General features: G+C 38.3%; 1 protein-coding gene across 1 annotated transcript; it reads left to right on the top strand.

Annotated features, from left to right (window-relative positions):
* Positions 1-599: 599 nt before the first annotated feature.
* Positions 600-27174, top strand: ERICH2 (glutamate rich 2). The gene is made up of 14 exons (XM_063292173.1): positions 600-709; positions 793-841; positions 3244-3277; positions 7078-7114; positions 10307-10340; positions 10580-10628; positions 12622-12658; positions 15558-15641; positions 16264-16349; positions 17028-17120; positions 21502-21695; positions 22833-22890; positions 25750-25821; positions 26592-27174. Exons 1-14 carry the CDS (start codon positions 702-704, stop codon positions 26720-26722), a joined length of 966 nt encoding a protein of 321 aa, XP_063148243.1. The 5' UTR covers positions 600-701; the 3' UTR covers positions 26723-27174.

Below are 27174 nucleotides of genomic sequence, written 5' to 3'. Positions count from 1 at the left end.
AGGTATAGTTTAGCTTTCAGTGGCTGAGTTTACAGTCACCATTTTATTAAGAATAAAATATATATCTTGAATAAACAATTACTGGATTCTCACAAGGCACTGGAAAACCTCGACTTGTATGTATGTAGCTTAACCTACCGTAGAAGCCGTCATTGCAGTTTGCAGCCCGTCACTTACAGCATAGCGTATTTATGAACCTATCCAATTTTGGTTTATACAATGGCCCATTTAAACCCACCGTTTAGCGGACTATTTTAATACAAAACCAAGACTGACAGCTGTTCCAGCCTAATTTAATTTATTCAAAAGCCGCTTAAAGGGTTCATCTCCAGGCAGGAGCTCGGCTCTCCGTTTTCTCCCCTGCACGAAACTTTCTAACTCTCCGGCTCCTTTCGAGCCTTCCCCGAGATCCCGCCCTGCGGGGCTTCACCAGTGCAGCACGCGGCCGTTTCTCAGAGCGACCTTCTCTTATTCAGGCGCGCGCCCAGCCACGCACTGAGAGGGGAACGTTTCAGTTTCAGCTCGGCGTTCCCCGCCGGCCTCCTTTTTCGGTAGGCTCGGAGATGGCCTGCAGCTTGCTGTTGCTCTGGCAACGTGGTGGCTACTCGGCCGTGTAGAAGTTCTCCCGGCATTGTGCAGGGAGCAACTCAGGAGCTCACCGTCTTATCTGGGTGAGCGAGCGTAAGCAGCCGAGTCACACCATGAATAGGTAGCTCTAAGATACTTTTCCGAACAAGGTCGAGGGTACGCGTCAATACGGCCCTAACCCTCCTTCACTTTTTTCTCATCCAGGTTAAATGTTCTTGTGGGGCAAGGGATTCCCAGGCCAGCGGCCCCTAAGGTAGGAACCTCGACCTTTCCTTCTTTCTTCGCCTTCTATCATACTTGTCCTTTCCAGCTATGGCCCTCAAGAAAAGCTCTCACGGTCCACAACGCTTAATGGAAAAAAAGGCCGTAGAGTGTCTATTGATCCTTACCCCGAAAAGCATGTATGTCCAAAGTTTGCAAAACAGACAGAAATCCCACAGGTGCAGTCTCTCTCCTGCTAAGCCACACTGGGGAAGCCTTCATCTGTCTTCAGTTAATTTTCTCCTGTCCTCCAACAACTAAAGAAACAGTATCCCCAATTAGTTAAACCAACAGCTTGGCTTCCTAGACAAAATTGGTTTATAACCCTGGTTTATAACGGGGTCAGATTATGTGGGATTGGGCTTGAGGAGCTGCATTTTTTCATAGGGAAGATTAGGAACCATATTTTATAATGTCACCTGACTTCCATATAGAGCTGTTAATGAAATTAATAAAAAGCGAGGATGGTGATAGGAAGCAATAGCATCAAAGTCATGTGTGTTTTAGTATGTGAGACTGAGAAACAGAAATGGGAATTAAATCTTTTATCTTTTCACCACTGTGTAATATTTACAATCAATGTGTTGGAAGTGTTAAAGTTTCAATTGCCTTTCAGTGTATGTTTAGAGGCAGTGTGGAGATTCTCTATTAATGATTCTAAAGTCATGGATACAAGGCAGCCCTTCTGCCCCATCACAATACTCCAGTGCAGTAATACCAAGTGTTTCTAGGCAACACAAGCACTGATGCACTGATTTATTTATTAGATAATTTGTATAATTTTATAGCAGAATAGTTCTTATTCTTTCCCAGACCATGCAAGAACTGCTGGATGGGCACATGAGTGATGTCAAGCATTGGTCGGATCTACAAAGCACTCAGATTGGCTTATTCCCATTTGAACTCAAGCCAGACCTGCTGAATTCAGTTTACTGGCTTAAATGGATTTCAGATCTTGTGTACAATGATTAGCAGAAGTTCTAGTGTTCTGCAGAAATAGCAGCTGTTGCACATATGATACATAATTATACATAAAATGATATTTATGTAAATCCGATTATTTAGTTCCAAGAGATGAAGGCTTACAACTGGTCTGTGGCTAATTGATGTAATAGTTATATAGAGAAGGTCATATAATAATGAGGATGTTTCAACCTTGAATGCAAGGTTGGGGGCTGACTTGCTGAAGAATATCCCGACACATTGGAGTATTGTGATAGTAGGTGGATTCTAGAATGGTCTTTTATGCACTTTAATTCTGGAGAGCTTGTATTCACTAAAATGATTTCTTTGCAGCTTCTATTTCTATACCTGTTTAGTTGGCACGTTCTATGTCATAATAATTAAAGCTAGATTAGAGCTGCATACTTTATATTTGAAAACTACAAATCAGCAATGTTGTACCCCAAAATAAGTTATAGTAAATTGAGTATACTTCCTTACATCTTAATTACCTGGCTTAGCAAGATATTGACAAAGTTTGCAAAAGTAGTAAATGTTTAGGGATTTTTCATTGGCCCTGCTTAAAGTTTACAGCAGCACAATAATGCCCTGTCAGTCCCAATCTTCCCTTTGATTGCATGACATTTGCCTCATCCCAGTTCAAGATATAAACAATAATATACCATAATTTTACCATACTTGGTACCATATGAATAAAACTACAAAAACTTTTATCTAGTCTATACATGTACGATGTAGTTTATGAAGACTGAAAAGACAGACATCTATCCCAAGGATATACAGTGTAAAAAAAGATAAATATACGAGAGATTTTACAGAAAGGAGAGAAAAGTGAAGGCAGAATTAACAGGGAAGGAATGTATAGTTTCTCTCTCCCTCTCAATTAGGAGTTGGGACTTAATGATCATTTTTCTTACCTGGAGAATATCTGGCTTGTAAAGAATAATAGTCATTCTTTACAAAAGTTTATTTTATTATAATATAGTTTTTGAATGTGTGTATTTAATGCCAGTTACTGATAATCATATAGATTACTATGAAACTAACAAGTAATATTTTGAATGTTTTTAGATGGCCTGTTTTACATGTATTTATTTTATTATTGATAAAGCACTAAAAGAAAAGTATAATAAAAGTATATTTAATAAAAGTATTCAGTAGTATTAGTGGAACAATATTAACATCAAGAAGAAGAAAAAAGTAGTAGTAGAAGAAGAAAGTAGTAGGAGTGGTGGAAGAAAGAAGTGGTAGTAGTAATAAAGGAGGAGGAAGAGGAGGAGACCCCCCGCCCTTTTTCAAATATTGACAGATTGTAGCAACAATCCATTGCTACAGATCAGGTTTTATCTTTCCTAAACTATACATATATGAAACTTGTTTTCAGAAATGATGTCTTAGAAATATTTGGATTTTTCTTCTATACATATTCAGGTTTCTGGAATGATGGAAGTGATTGCTCCTGAAGGTATTTATTTAAAACATTACATTTTGTATTGTAATATTTTCTTGGATGTCCTTACATTTTGGATTTTATATCAAAAGTATAAATGCTCCTTGAACTCAGTCCCATTGAGTTCAAGGGAATTAGTCCCAGTGATATGAATATATTATCATTTTTAAGTTGTCATACTATATCAGGTACATTCTGAAGAATAAGTTATACTTAATTCTGAGTAGGCTTGTATAGGATTGTGCTATAAGAAAAAATTGACAGATGTGCACCCTTGTTAACCTGTAAATTATAACGTTGACATTTTTGTCTCTGGACAGTAGTGCTGTTCAAAGCACACATGTGGAAAGCAAATGTCTAATTCTCTTCCTCCTCCTCCTCTTAAACAAGAGCCTCACATCCTGTGTTGTGGCTTAAATCACAAAGACCTCCTAAATTTCTTCATCTAAAAATGGAATATAGCCAATACTTTATATGTAGTTTCCCAATTTTTATCTACAGGGATGATGTTAAATGCTTCATAATAGAAATTGTGAGAAAGAATTATATTTTCTTCTGTTTCTAAAGTAGATATTGATATGGATATATTGCTTAAACTGTCCCAAGCGAGAAGTTTAAAGAATAATTTAGGATAGCATAAATGGGAACATACAAACTGCCTCATACAGTATTGTTGCACTATATATCAATGCCACATTTCACAAAAGATGGAAAGAGTTTTGACTATAATAGATGTTTATTTCTAAAAATGAGGGACAGCCACAATTATTTGCTTGTTTCTTCTTTCTAGCACGGTGTTTCTCAAACTTTATGCAGTTGTGGAACACTCAATAAACATTTCTCACCAACCTCATGTATTGTTACTTGTATACTTCAGTAAATCAGTTGTCAGCCATACATTTTGTGAACCAGCTGACCGGTAGTGAATGCAGGGAGGTGGAGGCTGAGGCAGGGAGTGGCTCTGGTCTGGCTACCTGATTGAAGACACTGAGCGGTGAATGTGGGAAATGGGAGCTAAGGTGGCAGTAAGCTCTAGCCAGCCGATTAGCAGTGAAGGTAAGGAGCAGGGCTGGGTTGGAGAAAGGCTCTGGTCTGGCCATCTGGCCAGCAGTGAATGTAGTGAGGCAAGGACTGAGGTAGTGAATTGTTGTGATCTGACAAACTCCCTGGCACAAAGGTGGCAGGCAGAGGTGCAAACAGAGTGTGGCCGGTGAACATTGGGAGGCTGTAACAGACTATCTAGTGGACCTCCATGGACCAAACTGTGGTCCATAGACCACAGTTTGAAAATTACTATTTTGGAAGCTTTCAGAGATTCCTGGTACAACTAAATAGATTTTCCATACTTGATAAGACTTAATGTGCCTGCTTGGAGATGCCATTGCACTATTTAAGACTATAATCTGTAATAGATATGACTCAAAGGTCAACCCCATTTCCCCCCTTTTTCTGGGTTTTTAGCCATGTTACCTGATGAAGAATTACTGAAAACTCAAAAGCTTACATACTGTAAGAAAGGTTTTGGTTCAGTATGGATTTTTTTTTCCTGATAGTTAGCATGCTTGCTTTTTTTTTTTTTTTTTAAAGTATCTTAATTCTCTTTAAGGTCTGAGTAAAAGTTTTTCTTTACCATATTCAAGAGATGCCAGCGATTGAATTTGAGATCTTTATGCATGCAAAGCAGGTTGTGCCCCATCAGGGGGGCTGCACGAAAATCAAAATGGTGACAGTGATAGTGTGATTGAGGACACCATCCTGACTTTTTTGATCCCCCAAGTCCCTGCATCAGGGCATTGAGAGGACTTTTTTCCTAATTAAAATGATGGCGTTGGTGATAACAGTATTTTTCTGAATATCTGTTGCTTTCAATTCAAGTGAGAAGCCATTACCTTGTCTGGTAAAACCCCATTTTGCTAACTGTCTGTACTACAAAAATAACAAGTGAGTCATATAACAAAATATTATAGTATATTCTCAACCTTTAACAGGAATGTTGAGAGAGACAGAGTCTTGTTTGTGATTTACAGGGATGGAGAAGCAACAGAAGATTTTTTCTTTCACACCCTTCCTAAACCTGCTCCGTTTTGTTGTTTATTGCTGAAGGGTTTATACTCAGAGATGACTATAAAGTTCGTTGTTGGGCGTATTTTTATTTGTAATTTTTCTTTAAATGTATCATTTGGAATCAGTTCTGTATAGCTAAGACTACCTACTGTATCTGAGCTGCAAAACATCCAGAATAACCATTAGAACATAGCAGAGAGAAAGAAAATCCTAACTCTTTGTTGCCATCTTGTGGTCATCCTGGTTTTTATACTCCCGATCTGGTAGCCCTCGCATACCTGTCTGGTCCCAAAATATTTACAAGTCATTTATTATTTATTTATTTATTTGTCAAATTTATCACTGCCCATCTCCCCCCAAGTAGGGACTCTGGGTGGTTTACAATAAGACACAATTAAAACAATGCAATATAAAACTATAGAATAAATATCGAATCGAATTATCCATTCAGTCGTATCCGACCCTTGGCGATTCCGTAAGCCATCTCTCTCCATGATTTCCAATCTTGTACAGCTTCTTTCAGTTGCTTTATATTTTGGCTTGTGTCTGCTTTGATTACATCCAACCAGCATGTTCTTTGGCATCCTCGTCGTCTTTTGCCACTGACCGTTCCAAGCATAATGTCTTTCTCCAACAATGTTGATCTCATGACATGACCGAAGTAACTAAGTCTAAGTTTTGTTATTTTTCCTTCTAGTGACATGACCGGTTTTATGTGCTCCAACATATAGAATAAATATAATACATAATAAAATATAAATATGATGGAAACCAGATGGCTAAAAGTTCTCTATAAACCCACAAGCAAAACAGGGCCATTCTAAGGAGCTAGCCATCCCCAGGAGTGACTATTCTCCCTCCTGCCCCAGGCATGGTGACAAAACCAGGTCTTTAATTGTTTGTGGAAGTCCAGGAGTGAAGGGGTCTGTCTCACCTCGGGGGGGGGGTGTTCCAAAGGGCAGGGGCTACTGTGGAGAAGGCCCGGTTCCGTGACCCCATAACATGCCGTCTCTGGATGCCTGGGTGGGACGGGTTGATGTGATGGGGATGAGATGGTCCCTTGAGTATCCTGGTCCCATGCCATGTAGGGCTTTAAAGGTTATAACCAACACCTTGAATTGGACTTGGAAGCAGACTGGAACCCAGTGCAGCTCGCGCAGCAAAGGTGTTACATGTGCCGCCCTTGGGGCACCTGCATGGCTGCATTGCCTGCATGGCTGCATTCTGGACCAGCTGTAGCTTCCAGATATTCTTCAAGGGTAGCCCCATGTAGAGCGCATTACAGTAGTCTATATGGGAGATAACCAGGGCATGAGTGACTGTTTGAAGGGCCTCTCATTCCAGGAAGGGGCATAACTGGCATACAACACAGAGTTGCGCAAAGGCCATTCTAGCCACGACTGCCACCTGCTCTTCGAGCAGGAGTTGTGAGTCCAAGAGGACACCCAAGTTACGCACTGGGTCTGTCTGGGGCAGTGCAACCCCATCCAGAACTAAAGATGACAATTTCCCAGATACCGAGGAGCCATTAATCCACAGCCACTCCGTCTTACCATGGTTCATTTACCTTATTTTGTATGAATCAATTTATCCAATTACATTTATTACATGATTAGTATTTTTTCCAATTTTATACATATCTTGAAAATTTTATCAATCTTTTATTGTGTTTCATTGACCTTCTTTAAACACACAAGTGAAGTTTGAAGGCATTGACTCAATATACATGATCTTTTTCTGTTTTTTTAAAGATGGATTTGTCTTAGAAACTCGTATGCCTTTGTCAAGGTAAGAAAAAAAGATTTTTGCTTTGGGGGAGTTTTGGCATTCTGAGAATGGATGATCTTTTGGTCTCCTCAGGTTTCCCTTCCTGATAAAACACTTACAATCTTTAACTAATAATCACTGTTTGGAATTAAATCTAACTGAATAAATGGGACTTACATGGAAGAATATCTGTAGGCTAAGAACCTAACTGTACATTGCACACAGATGCTGTAACAGCCTCTCCTCACTTCCTTCCATAAAACTTTTCAAAGGGAAATACAGCTTTGGCAAAGAAACTGGAGGAAGTGCTTCATCCCCCGTTCTACTGTATTTTCATCGATTGCTCTGTCCTAAAGCTGTTTTTCTTAGCGATTAAGGAAGGAAAATGTACCTGTTTTGGGTGTAGGAAAAGTTTCCAGTTAGGGCAATGGCTTATTAGGCCAATCAAAATATTGCAAAACAGTGTACACGTTTTTTTGTTCTCTGGAAATTCTTCCTCATCCTGGGGAAAGGAAGAGCTGGTTGAAATTCATTACTGGCAATTTTATGTACAGTCTTAAAATTGGAAATGAAAATAGTACAGTATTACACATTCAAATTTGAGTAGATGCTGTAATAATTTTGGAATGCATAGAGGAGTATCCATTTGGCTCCTAGGATGATCCTGTCCTAACAGCCAGGAACCACGCTGAGACAGGGAATAGGTCTCTAGTGCTTTATTACTGCTACATTAGACAGAAAATCCTAACAAACTGAAGAAGCGTGGGAAAAACCCAGACAGATAAACCCCAAAGGTTAAGGTGGGTCTGATCTGTGTCTCTTTCAATGGCTGCTTAACTCCTCAGTACTACGCATGCGTTTTCCCCCCTGGATAGAGGCCCCCACCTGCTCACCATCAGTACTCATGACAGATCCTTAATTTTTGAAAGCATATGCTCTGGGAGTTACCAGGATCTTTCTCCATTCATAAATGAAAAATAGGGCCTGTGGTATGTAAGGGGGAGAAGGGAGATAAAATAGGAGATTTTTATATTAACAGAGCTAAATATAATTTTAGCTGATATGCCAAGTTTTGTTTTGTTTTAAGGTCATTAAGAGTCAAATTGAAATGTTTTACTAACTTTATTAAAGGAAACATATTTTAATGAATGAAATCACAAGTGTGTGCAGTATTCTCCAGGATAGGATCTTGTAATCATGGATACAAACGCTGTTTAAAGTTCATTACATACATTTATAAGTAATTTGTAATGAGTTTCTAAGATGTGATTGAAAGCAGACTCCCCCTTATCAAATCATGGTAATTAGAACAGAAAAATATTGTGTAATGAACATGTGTATGTAATTATTACATTGAAAAACTACAGTAGAGCTACAATTTTTGTTTGAAAAAGCAACCATGAAATAAGTTTGATGTAATTGAATAAGCCTGCATAACTTCATAAAAGACTAAAACTATTGTTTTGAAGTGGAGACCTAATAGTCTGAATTAATCATCTGAATGACTGACCTGAATTAAATGAATGAGGAAAAACCTCAATAGGCAAAGTACTCTGAGGTTTCCAACTTATCTTCTGTGCATGTGATGTTCTATAGAGAACACCAAGGTAAAATAAAGGGGAAGGTCCTGCAGATCCCTCAGATTTTTATCCTAGCACTGTTTGAAGGTTGGAAGAGAATGGAAATTAGTTACTTCAGCCTTAATACAGTACAGTTACCATAAAACAAAGTAACAATCAGTTTCTGAACTACCACTTTTATTTACTTCAGAATGGTGAAGAACAGACTCAGGAGTGGAGAGCAATAGGGTCTGGTGCATCCTTTGTTCAGGATCAATTATTTTTAAGAAATGAGGGTGAAAATGTTTCTGATAGCCCAGATGGTAGTAATGTAAACATAGACAATGAGTGTGCAATCAGACATCATAGCTAACCAAAGTGACAAAAGGCTTCAGGGAGGCAGTAAATGCTAGGTGACTTTATCAGATCCCTGGGAATCTCCTCAATACCAACATCTACCATGAAAGACGCTGTGGAAACAACCGTTGCCAGGCAGACTATATGAAAAGGAGAGCTTTCCCACCTAGTTATCTTTTCATCCACACCCTTTGGAAGCAGACTTCTTAGTGCAGGACCAGGTGGTCTGAATTTCTGCCCCAGCTGTAGTGCCTTTGTAAGAGATTTCATCAGTTCGGTTCCCTGAGTGTAGAAGAAAAGCTGCCCTAGTGTTGCGAGGGATAACCTAGGGGAAAGGACATTTTGCTTGCCCTCACATATGGGCATGGGGAAGGAGGGGGCTGTAACAGGGGAGGGTTTGTTTTAATGTGCTGATTTTACTGTTGCTTGTTTTTATGAGATTGGTCAAGTTGATGGGGATGAGAATGGGGAATGGAGCATGCCCTGCAAGCAAATATTGGAGTAAAAGCCAGTAGGGGGAGATATGGTTGAGGACTGCAACCTAGCTATTGCAGAAAAAAATAGGCTGCTGTTTGGCCTCCCTTTTTTTCAGACCACAGAAGTCAAGGTGATTGGAAAGGTGGATCTTCCAAATTAAAAGTTCTGCTTTAAAATAGCAGGTCAGTCATTGGGGAAACATCTGTTGTCCAGGTCTTCATCCTGATGAAAGCACTGCCTTTCCATTATGGAGATCTGGCCAAAAGAAGAAGAGGGAGATAATCTCTCCCAGCCCTGCCTGCCAGGCTGCTTTGTAATATAGCAGAATAAAGAGAGAGAGAGACAAGAGGTGGTCTGTCCATAGTCTATAGGAATTCTGTCTTCTGACCAGAAGCTCCATTTAGTAGTTCGATAGTATTTGCTGGTACATTTAAACGGTCAGTATAATATAATGATAATGTTGGTATACCATTCAATCCATTGCACAACAGTTTTTCTCCCTGAGCTAGTCAGAATGATCACTAGTGTGGCATTAAATTACCCTTAAACTTCCTGTTCTGGGGGGCTTGTGCATCCACACTGAGGTTGCGCCGTTAGGAGTGGCACCCTCAATTGACATCTGTCACTACAGATGGAACAGCATGCCTTTTGGCTTAAGCAAACTGTACTGTAGCATGATGTGTGAACCACTTCAAGATTTAGTGGTCCCCAGTAAACAAGAGAGTTATTTTGGGGGGCAAGTTTATTTTGAAGCACTATTTGCATTTCAGTATGCTATTCTGCATATACTCATTACATAAATTGTTTTTTCTTATACTAGGCATAATGGTTTAGGAAGGACAGATGCAATGAAGGTAAAATATTTCTCTGGATTTTGCTATAAGTTTACTTTAAAAGGAATGTGTATATTGGCATTTAATAGCTTTAATGAGAAACACCAGTTTTAATCCATTGAATATGCATAACTGTAATTAAGAATTACATTCTGTACTGTGTTGTCATCTTTCTTGGAAGCTTGTTCTAGTAAGAGCCCTCGTGGTGAAGAATTTTAAGACTTAATAAAATAGCAATTCTTATTTTGTCTGCATTGCAGGAACAGAAGAATAGACGTAGTGGAAGATTGCATGTGTTTGGTCCAGAAGGTAAATAGTTGATGATACCATAACTAAAACCCACGGGGTCCTGTCCCCACTAGCGTTTTAAGAATCATGCCCCGGCAGCACCACTTTTCCCCCTTGTCCTCATGATATACCCTCATCTTGTCCCCAGCTCTTGAATGAATCGGGTTTAAGTCATTGTTAAGTACAGTATACTGGTTTAAAGTAGAGTAGTCTTTTTCTGTTTAAACTAACACTATCCCATTATGGCTTCAAGATGTGAAAAAACTGTAATGCTTTGTCACAGTCATCTTTGTGGTAAGATCAACTGACTTGTTATCATAAAATAAAATAATACCTGAGAAAGAAAAAACTAAGCCAAATATATAGACAACATCAAAATAAAAAATTAAGAATCAGAAAATATCAAAGTTGTGTTCACAGACACCATCTTCCATTATAGCATACCCTCCTCCTGTGCTAGACAGAATAGAGAGGTCCTGATAGCTTTCATAAAGCCCAAAAAGGATGGAGCTGACTAAATCTCTGCAGGGAGGAAGTTCCTAAGTATAGCAGGAGCTATCGAAAAAGCTGACTTCCAAGGCCCCCTCAGATGGCAGGTTCAGAGGGATGGGACCTGGAGGGAGTTGACGCTATGCAGTCAGATGGGATGGGCAGATGGATATGGGAGAGGGCAATCCCTTAGATAATCAGATCCGGAGCCATGCAGAACCTTAAAGGTGGCAACCACCATCTTGAATTGCACCTGGAAGCCAACTGGCAACCAGTGCATCTCTCAAAGTAGCAGGGTGATCTGGGTTTACCAGGATACACCCATCACTGCCTAGGGCACCACATTCTGTACCAGCTGTAGCTTCCAAATGTTTTTTCAAGGGCAGCCCACATACAGCATACTGCAATAATCCAACCAGGAGGTGACTAGGCCTTTACTGTGAACAAGGCCTTCAGATCCAGAAATGGTTGCAATTGGTACACAAGATGTAACTATGCAAAAGCCTTCCTAGCCACAGTTGCCACTTGATTTATATTTCAAATTTTGTCTCTGCCCATCTCACTCATAGAGTGACTCTGGGCAGTCGCTTACTGAGCAGAAGCAGTGACTCTAGGAGGATGGCAAAATTGCAAAGCATCTCTGAATGGGAGAGTACAGCTCTTTTCATGGTCAAGGATGGTATTTCTCTAGAGTCACTGGGCCTACAAACCCAAGGTCGCTCTGTCTTGGAGGGATTCAGTCTGAATCTGTTCCTTCCCATCCAGACCCTGACATCCTCCAGACACTGATCAGCACTTCCACTATGTTGTCTGTTTGGCCCAGGACCAAGATGTACTGATGATACTAAATCCCATGACAACAGATGATTTCCCCCAGATGTTAAATAGTTGTTAAAGAGAAATTTTAAAGAGAAATAGGAAGAGGAGAGAGTCCTGAGGCATTCCACAGATGTCTCTGAGCAGAACCCTCCTCTCTCCCCTCTGCTGACTGGATCTGCCCCTTCAGGAAGGAGGACAATCCCTGCAAGACTGTATTCCCCTCTCCAGTGCCTTAGAAATAGTCCAGGAAGATGATATCAAAAGCTGTTGAGAGGTGAAGGAGGAGTGTTGTACTTTCTGATCTCACCCTTTCCATAGGTCGTCCAGAATCATGGCCAGTTGAGTTTTGTGCTGTATCCTAGCCTGAAACTTGATTGCCATGGTTTCAAAGAAGCTGCTTCCTTTAGTTGCTGGAGTTGCATGGCCACCACTCTTTCCGCAACATTTACTGGCAAGGAAAGGTTGGCAGCAGATCTAAAGTTATCCAAAACAGATCACATGAAAGTTTCTTGAATAGGGGGCACATGACAGCTGCTTTTAGAGACTACAGAAACACCCCTCACTCAATCTAGTAAACATGTGTTACAACTATTCATTGTAAGCATTTATCATTCTCATTCTATGCTTTCTAGTTTTAAGAGAAAAAATATGTTTAATAAATTGACCCTGTATCAAATGAACTACAATTTCCTATTTCTATTTTTAGAAGAAGTAGTTATTGAACCAGTTCAAACAGTCCCACGGTAAGAAATCACATCATGTGGCTGGTATATTTCTTGTCTTTTTAAAATCAGAGCTTGTTAATAGATACCTTGGTAGCAGATGTCATGATTTTATATAAGTATATGTATAATTTAGAATTAAATCTCTTTCAAGTAAATACAAATAGGATTGAAATCACAATTGGAAGAACTAACACTGATTCATGGTTCATATATAGAGAGGGGTGTGTGTAAGAGCAAGTACTGGAATCACCAGCAGGATTCCTGTGAATTGAAGTGTGCTTACGGACAGTGCCCTTATTGCCTGCCATCCTCTTCTGCTTTTTAAATATTTAAAATATAGTTTTAATTTTAAACAGAAAAGGAAGTAAGCAGGCTACAAAGCCAAGTACCAACTTCTAGAACAATCTGCATTGCCAGGAATACAGTTGGATTGTGTATAAATCCCATAGATGTTTGTAGACAATGAAAAGCCCTTCAGCAATAGCTCTGCAGATTATGATCTCTCTGTTGAGGGGAAAAACGGGTAAGGATAAGCTGGGGGTTAAGAGTCTGGGGGGCATACACTGGGCATGCCACTTGGTGATTGGGCAAAGACCCCCATGGCAGCCACTTTCCTTTGGCATACATTATGCTCTCAAAATTTCAAAGTTTGGGGGCACTGAACCAGTTTAATACAGATGTGTTGATCGCATGTATCTCTGCTGATTCCAAATATTCACAGAATATTTGCTTCCAGTGACTGGATTACTTTCTATGCCAGCCTTGGGTCCAGTGCAGATGTAAATGAAAATAAAGTGTAAAAATGAGGAATGCGCTATTCAATTGAATTTAGTGTATTTAGTTTATCCTTAATAAAGAAAAGAAACCAAGCTCCCCACCATCACCACTACTTCCATAACCTCCAACTGGGTATGATTTTTATGACAACATTCATTATCTGACAGCCCATTCCTATTCCCTTAACTTCCCTAAGTGCGTATAATATCTGCATTTGACCTGTGTATGGTGGCTTGATATCACTGCACTTGGTTATGATCCCAGAGCAGTTATACATTCTGGTGTTTGGTCTGGTCTGGTCTGGTCTGGTCTGGTCTGGTCTGGTCTGGTCTGGTCTGGTCTGGTCTCTCCGCATTATTCTTAGAGTCTATGCCAAAAATTTGTTTGTACATTTTATTTATAAGGGTAAAATTAAGTATTTGGTAAATAATTCAGGGCTCCTCCTTTCCCATTTTCCATTCCCATGGTTGTGTGTATTGTGCTGCTCGTGGATAAAGTAAGTAACAACTGCTGAGGTCCCCCAAATTGAATGGTGTGTTGGAAAGAATTTGTTGTGGCTAAGGCACTGAGGTTCTGTTTTCCTGCGGTGAGATATTTTAGTTCTTGTGGCCAACTGTTCCCATTATCTCGTCATTCTTTTTCTTCTAAAAACTTGTAATGGCACGAACACATGCTAGGCTGCCAAAGGTCGCTGAGCAGCAGCATCTCACAGTGGAACTTGCTGGAGTCAGACAAGTGCCAACATCACACACTCTTTGTTTCCCTTTCATCTACAAGGAATTAAAGGCTCTCCTGGCAGAAGATGGTCTGAGAACTTCCTTTCACTTGCCAAAATCAGTTAGTTGTAATATTTATATAAACCAGCAGCTTCCACAGCAGTGGTGCAAGGGAGGCAGAATGAGGAAAGCAGCATCGCACCATGTCAGTGCAAGCCCTACTGTTTTTGTACACATGTTGTGATATCACACGCATATGTGAAAAGGGTGGAGCTTGCAGTGCAATATTGGTTTTGTCAATTTGGCAGAAGCTGCAAGATGCTGTGGATGCCTGTGGTGTAAGCTGTTGCTTATGCTATTGCAGTCACTGCCTATTTGTAGAGTTACAGGGTTGGATTGTGTGTATGAATCAAATTCCCCCAGATAAACAGCAATTTGGTCAGGGGTTATTTATAGACTGAGTGACTATAACCATATTTTTAAAAGTATCTACAAAGTATGGAACCTGTCAGCCTTATTTCCATATAACCTTTGGAGTAAATAGGACAAGTGCTGTTTGAATTGCATCCATTTCTTACCATGTTTTCTATCTGTACCAGATAAGAAAAGATGCAGTATTGTTTTGGTTTTATCACTGCCTAACTTGATTGTAGAAGTTACCAGGAGCAATTCTGTATAAATACTTGCTCTTTGATAGTAATGCATTCTTGTATCACTTGAGCAGGTTGATCTATGGAATAGCTTCATGTCCCATCCTAGCTGCTAATTTGATCTTTCCTGGCTAAAGATAATTCTTTGAACAGTGTCTGTAGCAGCATATTTGCTTTGCAGTCCAATCCTATGTATGTTTGTTCAGAAGTAAGTCCCATTTGACCTTATGCAAATACGTTACAGGGTGGTAATCTTGATAATTGAAGACGTGCAAATGTGGTCACAGGGCATTCCTTCTGCATGATGCATACACAAGAGGGCGTCTCATGGTATAGGACTTTGCACTGCTCGTACTGGAAGTAATCAATTTCAGTAGGCTCTGGATCATACCAGTGTATCTAATAGGCTACAGACGTTCAGTTCCTTGAACTTATAAGATACAATTCATTGTATGGAATTTTTTTTACTGTACCGATCAAGTTTAAAAATCATAATTTTCAGATATTTTTATTAAAAATCATTATGAAAATAGGCTGCTCTGTTTGTATGTCTGAATGTATGTTTCATAGACACAAAGAGAAAGAAAGCTTTTAAATAGACCGACATAAGATTGAATAGTTTGGGATTTTTTCTCCAAATGTGTGTATGTGTGTGTGTGTATATATATGGAATACAAGAAAGCAAAAATAAAAAAGTAATAGCTGTTTAAAATTATGTTTCAGTGGATATTTAAACTTTCTGCGGTGATTTTTTTTAACCTTTAAACAAGGTAGCGTGGGATGTGGAAATGAATCTATAAACAGATCTTACACTCCGTCAAAGCAGATCTTGTTATGTTCAACTAAATCATTAGAAAAGTAAGTCTCACTTCTGTTGAGTTGTTAATTAATTCTATTACAAGGACAAATTGCTGACATCAAACTTCTTAAATAGTTAACCATTATCCATCTACAATTGCTCTTGAAACATTGTAGGGTAGTTTTCATCTTACACATGTGAGGAAGGTGCTGCCCCATGGTGTCTGATCCCGTTGTGACATCTAGAAGTGCAGAACACAGCAATAGTGTGAAAAGGCCTCCATCACTGTACTGGTTATTATGGTGTGAGGATAGAGGTACTGCCTGTAATGATGGTGCAATAATAGATTGAGATCATTCATGACGCAACCAACCCTCAATCAAAGATAGGGAAATGCAGCATTAATTCTGAGTGGCTTTTTGTTAGTCAAAGTTAAACAACACCAAATGCACAGAAAATGCTATTTGTATTTTTTAAAATGGACATGTTACATGTAAAAGTGCAATTAATGTTACTTCTAATTCGGCCCTAAATATTAAGTAATTTTGACTTAATATTACTTTGTAAAAAAAAAAAACCCTGAGATTTGCCACAAAGTGTATTTATTCTCTTGGCTTAAGTTTGTTTTTATTAAAAAATTATGCTTTTTTATTGTTTGGGGGAAAAATTTCCAATACAAAGACGGAATGCTTTAGCAACAAGAGTTGCAAAAAAGAAAAATCTGAAGATGAATGTAAGACTGCATGACAGCATTGAAGAAGAAGCAGGTGAGATTTTTGTTTGAATGTACACTTTATAGATAACATGTATGGTTCTTTGTTGTTAGGGTGGAACCTGGAAGCCAGAATTCAGCTATGCATTTCCACCGGGAACAGCCTCAGTTCCTATATGTACTGTTCTGGCCCTTTACCATGTCAGATTATTGGTCTGTCTAGTTTGGTATTGTCTGTGGAGTCAGATAATGGTCCTAGACATGTATGGTTTTGTATACATGCAACCTCTTTATCTTCATAAAGTGATACTCATTTGAGCAATAAATATGCAAAATGATTCTCAAATTTGGTTGGAGATTCTTACCAATAATATTTTGTTTTTAATCACTTTTTGGGAATTCCTAACTTGACTTGCCATCACTGCACTGATGATAACCCAGTAACAGCATCTCATGTTGTTTTGCTCTGATACTAGAAATAGATGATCTCATGAAGATTATCAAAGTCCAACTGACTACTGCAGTTTAAATCCAGATAAGCTACTCTGTGTACTCTGGTCTTTAACTGAACTAAAACTAACCTCTTTGTTCATCACTAGCATTAAACAAGCCTCCTAGCTAGATTTCAGACATACTTACCATGAGCTCACTGCATACGACAATATCTGGTATCAGTTAGTCTATATTTCTTAAACTTGTTTCTAGCCCATATTTCTCTTTCTCCCCCTCCCAGAAATAATAAATGATCAACAATTAAAAACTGATTTACAGAGAATGAATCATGAAATGAAGATAACTGAGACTAAAACAGAATTGGAAGACAATGGTTTGTTCATACTAAATATATCTCACTACAACATTTGCGACTACATCTATATACTACTAAAAGTCTCCTGTTTGTCTGTCTGTAACCTTCAATTCAATAAAATGGTGCATCATAAGGCAACAGTTTTTGAATCAACATACCTCAAATAGAGTCATTGTATACGAGATGGGCGGCAGATAAATTTGATAAATGAATAAAATAGGCTAACTTAAAGAATGCATCCAAAATCTGGGACCCGTTACTCCCATGGGACTGAAATTTGGCAAAGTTCTGGCCTCTGTAGCCCTGCAGCGCCACAGCAATCAGCCACAGTCATGTGATTGTCATTTCCAACACTCCCTGCCAGCTTCCCACAAGGAAAGTCAGTGGGGAAGCTGGCAGGAAGTCAGAAGTCACTCCTGCTCCCACTACTTTTTTGCCCACCCATGGTCATTCTGTCGATCTGTTTAGGTAAGGAAATCTCTGAAACAATGACCCAATGGGTCATGGGTTGCCTAGTATTAATTATAATTTAAAACATGATTTTAGAAAGGTCACTATGCCATTAATATGTACTTCTCAGCTAGATCTGAACCCTGTGGACATAGCATAAACTTTAAGAAATGTACTGTTAACATAAAGGAAATGAAAGGTAATATTCTAATTATGTCTTTTCTGCTGCAGTTCTACTTATTGAAATAAGATCTTTACCATTAACAGCAAAGTCTGTATATTGATGAGAGATCCTATCTTCTGCCACAGCAGCTGTATTACATTAGTTCTTATTGTAATAGACAAATGCAGATAGATAGAAGCAATCTTAGCTTCTTGTTTTCTTCTTAATTTAAAAGTATGAATGAAAGAAATCTTAATGTATATTACAGCAGGCTATCCCTGAGGCTTTCCCCCTTTCATCTAACCATGGTACAAACATGCCTGGCAATCACTTATTCTCCCATATCTCCCATGATGTTGCCTTCATCTTGTTTCCAGCCCATGGATGAGACAAACTTAAGTCATCCTTAGCTATACCAGTGTTAGTGTAGTGAATGAATCTGATGGCTGTGGCAACAGCCATTATGCTTTGCCACCTACTAGCTTGAAAGTAATGTGACCCCTAGAGGGTGCCAGCAGAGCAGGGCTTTTCAGCTGTTTCAGGCTGATATAAGTAGGTACTCCCCCTCCCCTCGCTCTGCCTCTGCTACCACTTTTCTTACGTTGCCTCCCTAAAGAGATGGAGGTAGCAGTCTGCAGAATTGTGCAGTTGAGCTCGACTGCTCAGCTGGCAGCACTGAAATTGCTTCAATTCTATGGGTTACTGGTTTAGCACAAGGCTGAAATAGCTAAATGGTAGTATGTTATAATGGTGAAATAGCATAACTCTGAAAAGACAGGACAAACCTCTACTGAGATAGACAAGGAATTGCCTTTTCTAAGATGCCATCTGCCTCCTGCACGTTGTATCAGTATCTGGATTAAAAAGTAAAGTTTGCACGATGAAATGAATTGACTTGTGGAATATTTTGCATGAAGATGGAGTGGAAGGTTGTTTGCTGAACACAGTAAAAGCCATATATGATGGAAGCAGAGCATGTGTGGGAATAAATGAAATACTTACCAAGTGGTTTAACATTGTGCAGGGAGTTGGCCAGAATGTGAGATAATGCAGTTATGGATAAATGTGTAAGAAATGTTCATGCTAATGTTAAAGGTGTATTAGTTGGGGACATTAATGTGTGTGTACTTTTACATGCAGAAGGTGCCATGTTATTGAGAGCCCAAGTGATTTTCCAGCAAATGTTAGATAGATAGCAGGGAATGATGCAATGAAGAATATAGATTTCAAATTAATTAGCAAAGACCACGGTAGTTGTGTTTGACAGGCAAAACAGTGAATTGCTGCAAGTGACACATATATGATGAGCAATTAGAGCTGCTCGATTTGTGCAGCATGTTAAAATGTTTAGATAGGAGATGGATGGATATATCTTTAAACATGCAAATGGTGATAGAAGAGTAATGGGTGAGTTGAAAGAATTAATGTTTGTTGAAAGAAGCAAAAACAGCTGTATCTAAGAGCATGCTTCTGCCCACTTTGTTATATAGAAGTGAGTGTTGGGTGTGACAGGAGAAATATAAAAGATGTGGGCATGCGTTACTTAAGTATGAGTGGTAAAACAAGAACAAATGGGTGCTGAGTGAATGTAGAATGAATCACAAATCCAGTATCTGAAGGAAGAATACATGGGTTGAAAGGAGGGAAAACGCTGAGAAGGACATAGTTGAATGGAGTTGATGAGATCCTCAAAAAGAGAGAAGTGACAAAGTAACAGATAAAGGACAATCTATGGATTGTTATATGGATGTGGTGGAAACAAGGATGGTTTGCAAGAATAGAAAGGCATTGTGAAGTATAGTGAATGGTGTGGGTTAAACTAGATTTTGATGTATTTCTTTTTCTTTTTCCTCTTATCTCCTGCCTTTAATTTATTTTGCTTTCTACTACTTACTCTTTTTCTGAACTTTTTATAGCATTGCTTATTCCAGCAGGGAATGAAATGGTGGGTTTGTAATGTATGCTGCCAATTAATCAGGTGTAAATTTTTAATCAATAAAAAATGTTCATTCAGTGAATTGACTAACTCTTGCAAGCCTAAAATATATACTGTATATATACAGTATATATACTGTGTGTGTATGTGTGTGTTTTGTTTTGTTTTTTTTACCAAGAAAGGGTCATTGGCACAGCCTCCTTGCCCCACCTTTGGAACTACCCGCTTAGCATTTGTGCAGAATATGGCCTCACCACAGAGCTGCCATCATATTGCTAGCCCACTACTGATTCAAGCTGAAGCTGGATCAAGGTGATACAGCAAGAAAGTGCTATTTTCCTTTAGTAAAAGGGAGAGAATTTCCTGTGTGAACTTCTTCTATGTGTGAAGAAGGGCAGCAATACCCTTGTTTTAGTTGCAGAGGTTAGATAAAAAGACTGCTGTGGAAGCAGCAGTTTTCAGTGTCGTGTATTTTATTCCATCTGAGGGATGGGAAGAAAATACATCAACAAGACTGTGGATGAACCCATAATCTGATAAAAGAAGCCACCATCTTTTCTACATCATTACCTCATTTTTTTCTAAGTTAATAATTCATAGGAAAATTATCAAAAGTTGCATAGCTTTCAATCCTTGAAGGTAACTCTGACTTCTGAAGTTAATTTGCTCTGTGTTCATAGATCTTTCCAGTTCTTCCTATTACCTTTTTATGAGCTAAACTAGAGTATCATAGTTGCATGTGATGTCATAGTTAACTCATCCTCACTGAATGAAGGGTATATTGATGTAGATTTTTAAGCTCAGGAAAACTATCCTGTGAGGACTGACAACTCTAATGGAGGTGCAATGTGCAATGGAATATAAAAAATCTAGTAAGTGATCCTCATGATCACGTTTGTGGGATAAGAATAAGTCCTCCTGCATCAGAGCCAGGGTCAGTTTAATTCCAGCATTCCAGTTCCCTCAGTGGCAAGCCAGCTACTTCAGGGAAGCCTACAAATAGGGTATGAAGCCAATAATCCCCCCCCCCCCCCAGTGATGCTCTCCACACATTCATGACACGACTGGACTTTACGTCGAGGGAAACCTTTACCTTTACTATCCTGTTTCTGAAGAAGGAGATCCCATCAGTAGACCATGAATTTATCTATTCTCATTTTAGAGCTAGGCCCTTAGCCAGCATCAGACTGTGAGGCACAGAATTCTATAAATTAAAGGTTTTTAAGTTGTATGTACTGGCAATCATAATTATTGGGGCAACTTGTTCTGTTACTGTGGGAGGGTGTTTGTATCTCCTCCAACCATATTAGGTCTTTCTTGAGTTATCTTTTTCTAAGATAATAGCTTAATTGCATGAGTCTTGTCCCACATGAAAGATGCTTTCACCATTTAATTCTGTCTTGGTTCTTTTAAGAAAACTGTTATTGTCTACACTACAGCAATTGGGTTTGAAAAATATATTAATCCAAATCTAAGCATGAAGTATAGGGTTGTTATTAGACAGAACAGAATGATTCTCACGCTTCCACCCCTTAGAAGGCAGAACAAATACAGAAGAATGTGCTATTTATTGACAGTGATATCTGAATGTATATTTTATCGGATTATACCTCAATGCTAGCCATTCATTTTATTGCACAGGCACTCAAAATCATTCACCTTACATATATTTAAATATTTAACAAAGAGGGCAATTTTATGACCAACATTAAAAGTATAGACCAATCACAATGTGATTTTGTTTGTGTTAACATTTGTAAAGGGTTGATGTAGAATTCCAAATGCCTCAAAACTCTTTGCTTACCGGAGTTTTGTCTTATCCTTTTCATGGATATTTGGATTTTGTTTAGATGAAAGAATGAAAAATTCCAGGATTGATGAAAAGGCTGTCAACAGTGAGGTCTGTACTGAACCACAAAGGGGTAGTGCGGACAAAAAAAATGCTGATGAAAAGCCACCAAATAGTTCAGATGATGAAGACAACAATGGCCAAATAGACAATGAAACTGAAAAAAGAATTGCGCCACTACAGTTGATGGGAGAGGTAACCAGCAATGAAGCAAAATTAGCCTTTCACACAAAGGAAGTAAACTTCTTCATACTTCTCAATATGGTTATTATTTCTTGAAATAGGATTTACTTCTTCATATATAAGTAAAAATCCCATCAGTATTAGGAATGTAAAAAAAAAATACAGACAGCCAATTTGGTATAGTGGTTAAGGCACCAGGCTAGAAACCGGAAGACTGTGAGTTCTGGTCCCACCTTAGGCACAAAGCCAGCTGGGTGACCTTGAGCCAGTCACTTTCTTTCAGCCGTAGGAAGGAGGTAATGGCAAGCCACTTCTGAAAAACCTTGCCAAGGAAACTGCAGGAACAGTCTCCAAGAATCAGACATTATTGAATGGATTAAATATATATATATATATATATATATATATATATATATATATGTATATGTATATGTATATGTATATATATGTATATGTATATGTATATATATATATAGTAAGAATCTACTTTATATCAATAAAACATAGTGGGCATGAGTACAATTATGAGATATATAGGAGAAATGGTTTTATTCTGGATAAAAAACAAAAAATTCATCCCAACAATGTTAGTGTGATCTGCCTGCAATAAAAATATCATGTTCACTCTAACGTAGATATGTGGTGCTATATCAGTCTGATGCTATCTTCTACCCTAAAAGCTGAGTCAGCATATTCTCTTTCTGAGAATACCACATATATGGACATTGTAGTTTAAACACTCCTGACTACAGAAGATATATGCAATAGCACAGTGACTTCAATCTTTCTGTTTCACTTTAGTTTTTAAATTATATCATTCTGTTCATCTATAGTTCTTTAAAACAATATTTACATTAAGAATGAAGAGCATAAAATAATGAATACTGTATCTCCTTATAGACAGGCTGTGTATTATCATTGTTGACTAGGAACATGTCTATAGTACTGTATAGTCTATGGATGCAATATTTTATTTGTTCTATTTATTTAAGATATGCTCATGGCTTTCACTGCTTCAGTCTCAGGAATAGCCACAAATAAAATTTAAAACAAAGTGGGTGAGTTAAAAATAATAAAACTTGTTATGTGCTCATATGAACTTAGAAAAATATTTTTAATTTTAATTATGTTTTAAAATATCCTTTCTAGTTTCTGAAAGCAATAATGGAACGGAAATACAATCTTGCAAAGAAACTTTGTCAGATGAGTAAGAATACCATTGTGTTGTTACTGCATTGTGTTTATTATTTTTATTTTGTTGGTTTTGACTCGTATATTTGCTACCCAGAGTGACAATTGTGAGATTTATTTATTTATTTATTAAATTTCTTTGCTGCCCATCTCGCGTAGGACAACTCTGGGTGGCTTACAAATAGTAAAAATAGCAAATCACTAAAACAGTTCAATATAAATACCTAAAAATACAAATACATATACAAAATATACAATATAAAATATAAAATTCCAGATGGGAAGATCTTAACCTTGGCACCCTCATGGGGCCAGCCACCCCCATGAATAACTCCCTCCTCCCATCCCAGGCCAGGCAGCATAACCAAGTTTTTACTCCCTTCCGAAAGGCCAGGAGAATGGGGGCCTGTTTTACCTCTGGGGGTAGCTTGTTCCAAAGGGCGGGTGCTACGGCAGAGAAGGCCCTCTTCCTGGATCCTGCCAATCAGCAATCCCCCATGGACAGAGATTGCTGATTGGTAACATGCCCTCTCTGCCTGACTGGGTGGAACGGGTCAATGTCATGGGGGTGAGACAGTCCCTCAGGTAACCTGGACCTATGTCATGTAGGGCTTTAAAGGTGATAACCTTTAAAGGTGATAACCAACACCTTGAATTGGACCCGGAAGCAAACTGGCACCCAATGCAGCTCGCGCAGCAACAGTGTTATGTGCCCTTCTAGGGGCTCTTAAGACTGTTCACACTGCCTCATTTAGCACCAGCTGTAGCTTCCAGATACTCTTCAAGGGTAGCCCCATGTAGAGCACATTGCAGTAGTCTATGTGGGAGATGACCAGGGCATGAGTGACCATTCGGAGGAACTCCCGATCCAGGAAAGGGCGTAGCTGGCACACAACACAAAATTGTGCAAAGGCTCCCCTAGCCATGACTGCCACCTGCTCTTTGAGCAGGAGCCGTGAGTCCAGGAGAACCCCCAGGTTCCGCACCGGGTCTGTCTGGGGCAGTGCAACCCCATTGAGAACCAGAGATGGTAAGTTCCCGGATACCTGGGAGATTAGCGACTACATGAATCAATATAATAAAAGTATTCAAATACTCTGTGTGTGTGCGCGCACGCATGCATATACACATATACAACACACACAATGATTTGCATCATTTTTCTGTAGCTGTTTTTTTTAACATAAGTCAGGTTTCAGGATTCTTTAAAGCTCCAGACTTGAGAAATATAATTTTATAAAACAGAGGTCCCATAAGAAAGCAGGATTTATTGTATTTGTACTCACTGTACTCCTGTACATCAATACAAAGTATTGTATTTATACTCATCAGTAATGTATAGCTGTATAGAGAAATTTATATCTGTAGAACAGGAGCAACTGCCAGTTTTTGTTTTCTGTTTTTAATTATTTTTATATAATGAAGTATATGAAACAAAAAGGATAATACATCATTGATGGTAACTAGAGAAACTACATCCATTTCAGTGACCAAAATAAACTAAACATTAGGGGAAAAACTTAAGGAAAAAATAAAAGATTATCTATAAGATATCAATAGAAAATCCAATCTTTAAGTTTATTACTACAGTAAATCTTGACCATGTAGAAGCATATTGCTCCAACTTCTCCTTTTTTTAATATAAACATTTCAGAAATTGATGAAGAACAAATACCTTGAATCCATGCCTCAAAAATCAAGTGTATACATTTCTTTCCATCTACGTGAAATAATTCTTGTTGCCGAGTACCAGGCTCTTATAAAGAGCCAGAGTTATTTGTAAATTGCTATATAATTCAACAATACATTTACTTTTTTAATTACTGTATTTTTCTCAAGACTATGTTAACACATGCTGTATCTTGAAACCAAAAGGGAGCTATGACTGGAAATGACCAAATCATGTGAATCAAAGAGCCCTCAAATCTCTTACAATGGCAGCCAGAGGAATGGGGGTGGGGGGTGTTCCAAAAAGGAAAGATATCAGACACAGCTGAAAATTATTATCTCCTTCCTTGAATGGCACAATCATGGTCTTGGTCATCATACCCTAATGCTGCTATTCAAGTTTTAAATAGGAATATAAAATTAATCTGCTTATTTCATGCATCATACCACACACAGGAAAAAAAACAGTTTTCCTATTTGTTCTTTAAAAAATAAGTTGCCTTGTTTATGGGCCTAGCTATCATTTTTGGTTTCTCTTGTCATTTTTCCAGACAAGTTCATTTTTACTACTTTCTACCTAACTTCAGTTTTTAAAAAGCCATGAAAAAGTGTGTAACGTTTCATATACAGTTTTCCTGTAGTTTTTGCAAATAGTGTTCTGTGGTACAAATGCATTTAAAATTATTTTTGTTATTTTATTTCTCTGCACATTTTAAATTGGAAATAGTATTCAAAACTCAAGGAAGTGCACGTTTTGAAAAAAAAAACTGCATTTTTATTTAAATATTGCTTCAAGAAGTGCAAATTCAGTTCCCATCAAACTGTAAGATGTATTGCCCAAAGAGAACTTGATTAATTAGAAAAAAAATAACTTTGGGAGGGTAGTGTTGTACTGCAATGTTACGCATGCCTGTTTCCATTCACACTGTGGGGTTAACCTCACCCTTTCATGCCCTACGAACGTTCCAGTACGCTCCTTAACAGGCCCCCTCACTCACTGTCGTCTATCTAGCCAGCGCTTTAGAAGAAGGAAGCAACAGCTATATGTTTTTCAGCAGATAATCAACTAAACAGAACATGTAGAAAATACCTTTGCACTCATATGAATTAGAAGTTGATGGTTTGGGTTGGGTTGGGGGCAGGGAGAAGAATTTATATTTTCTTTCACCCCAGAAATATTAATTCCTTCTCTCTTGTCAAATTCCAGTTCTGATATATGAACCAAACAACCCTGAAGCTAAGCAGTTTCTTCCACTTATTGAGAAAAAGCTGCTTCTGGGTGAGTATGAACATTGGAAATATTACAAACTATTTAACAAATGCTTATGAACTTAATATTTTAAAGGAATGGACCCAAAGTTCTTTGTTATGGAAGAGTATAAATATTTGTAAAATAATTTGCAGTATGAAGAAAGCTGATGAATAATAAATCACATTTCTGAAACAATTAATACTAATTAAAAGCACACGTTTGCTTCTTTATTCCTATAATACTATTATTCTTGCTACAGTGAATGTTAAATGTTACCCATGCAGAGTCCTATGTATGCCTAGAACTGTGATCAGTGTAACTTACTTCAAAGTAAGTGTACATAAGATTATAGCATTAATTGTAAAACAAATGTTAATGGGTTGTATCTGAATGTGCCTAACTGCTGATAGAACAGCACCCACCAGAGGAAAAGATCCCTCCTCTCCACTCCAACCTCCTAGGCATTTTCCAAGTCTACTTTAGGGAGTTTGGGAACCTTTCAGGCACATTTCAGGTCAACACAATATAAATATTTTCAGCATGTAATTCAAGCTGCTGGTTTTTCATATTGCCAATGTGTTTATTAAGTTTCATGTCACCAAATTCTAATTTTTGAAAGAAGGGGTGTAGAAAGTTCCATTTCCATTGCATTTTCCCTTAAGACCTTATCATCTTCTAGGAAGCAGCAGGAAAATAGAAATGGATGATGAGGCCAGCAAATAAACAGGTTGCACACAGGCTGAACATTTAGAGGAATGGCTGATTTTAAGTTTGTGTCCTTTACATTTCCGTGTTAGAGAGTCAGTGTGCTGAAAAAGAAGAAGAAACTGTTGAAGGGAGCAGTGATGAAAATGAAGAGACCAGCAATTCAGAAGTCAGTGAGACCGAAAGTGAAACAAGTTCTGAAGATTCTGATAAAAATGCCTAGAAATTTGGAAGCGCCATAAATGAGTGTTTCTTTTTGTATTTTATTTTTCTGTAAAATACATTAAAGTCGATAGTCCACTGATTCAGTTATTTATTGTGCAATACAAATATATGAATTATACATACTTCCTTAAATGGTGTACAGTTTATGGGATAAATGTAGGTTGTTCCTTGTAACCTAATATTTAGGCTACAAATATTACTGTGCCAATCTTGAATCAAAGCATTAAAGGCGGGACCTACTGTATATGTATCCTGTGACTGATTTGAAAGTACAGTACAAGAGGTTTGAAGAGGACAAATCCAGGCTGATTACAAAAATTACTGTTGTGATTTTTCAGTCTCTCAATATCCAGCAGAGATGCAACCCTCATATGCTTTCTTGATCCTGATTTAGTTTTTTTAGACGGTTGTTCATAGTTACCCTGGTACAGAAATGACTCTTTTCCTCTA

This window comes from Candoia aspera, chromosome 1 (genome assembly GCF_035149785.1).
Source record: "Candoia aspera isolate rCanAsp1 chromosome 1, rCanAsp1.hap2, whole genome shotgun sequence".
In the NCBI taxonomy this organism is placed as follows: Eukaryota; Metazoa; Chordata; class Lepidosauria; order Squamata; family Boidae; genus Candoia; species Candoia aspera.
The sequence above is the reverse complement of the archived record's forward strand: the minus strand, read 5'-3'. Positions and strand labels throughout refer to the sequence as shown.

Bases quoted from the DNA above. Each gene is read 5' to 3' on its own strand.
- ERICH2 (XM_063292173.1), top strand. The intron at 10,341-10,579 runs GTAAAATATTTC...TCTGCATTGCAG, and splicing joins GAAGGACAGATGCAATGAAG to GAACAGAAGAATAGACGTAG. The intron at 22,891-25,749 runs GTAAGAATACCA...GTCAAATTCCAG, and splicing joins AAAGAAACTTTGTCAGATGA to TTCTGATATATGAACCAAAC.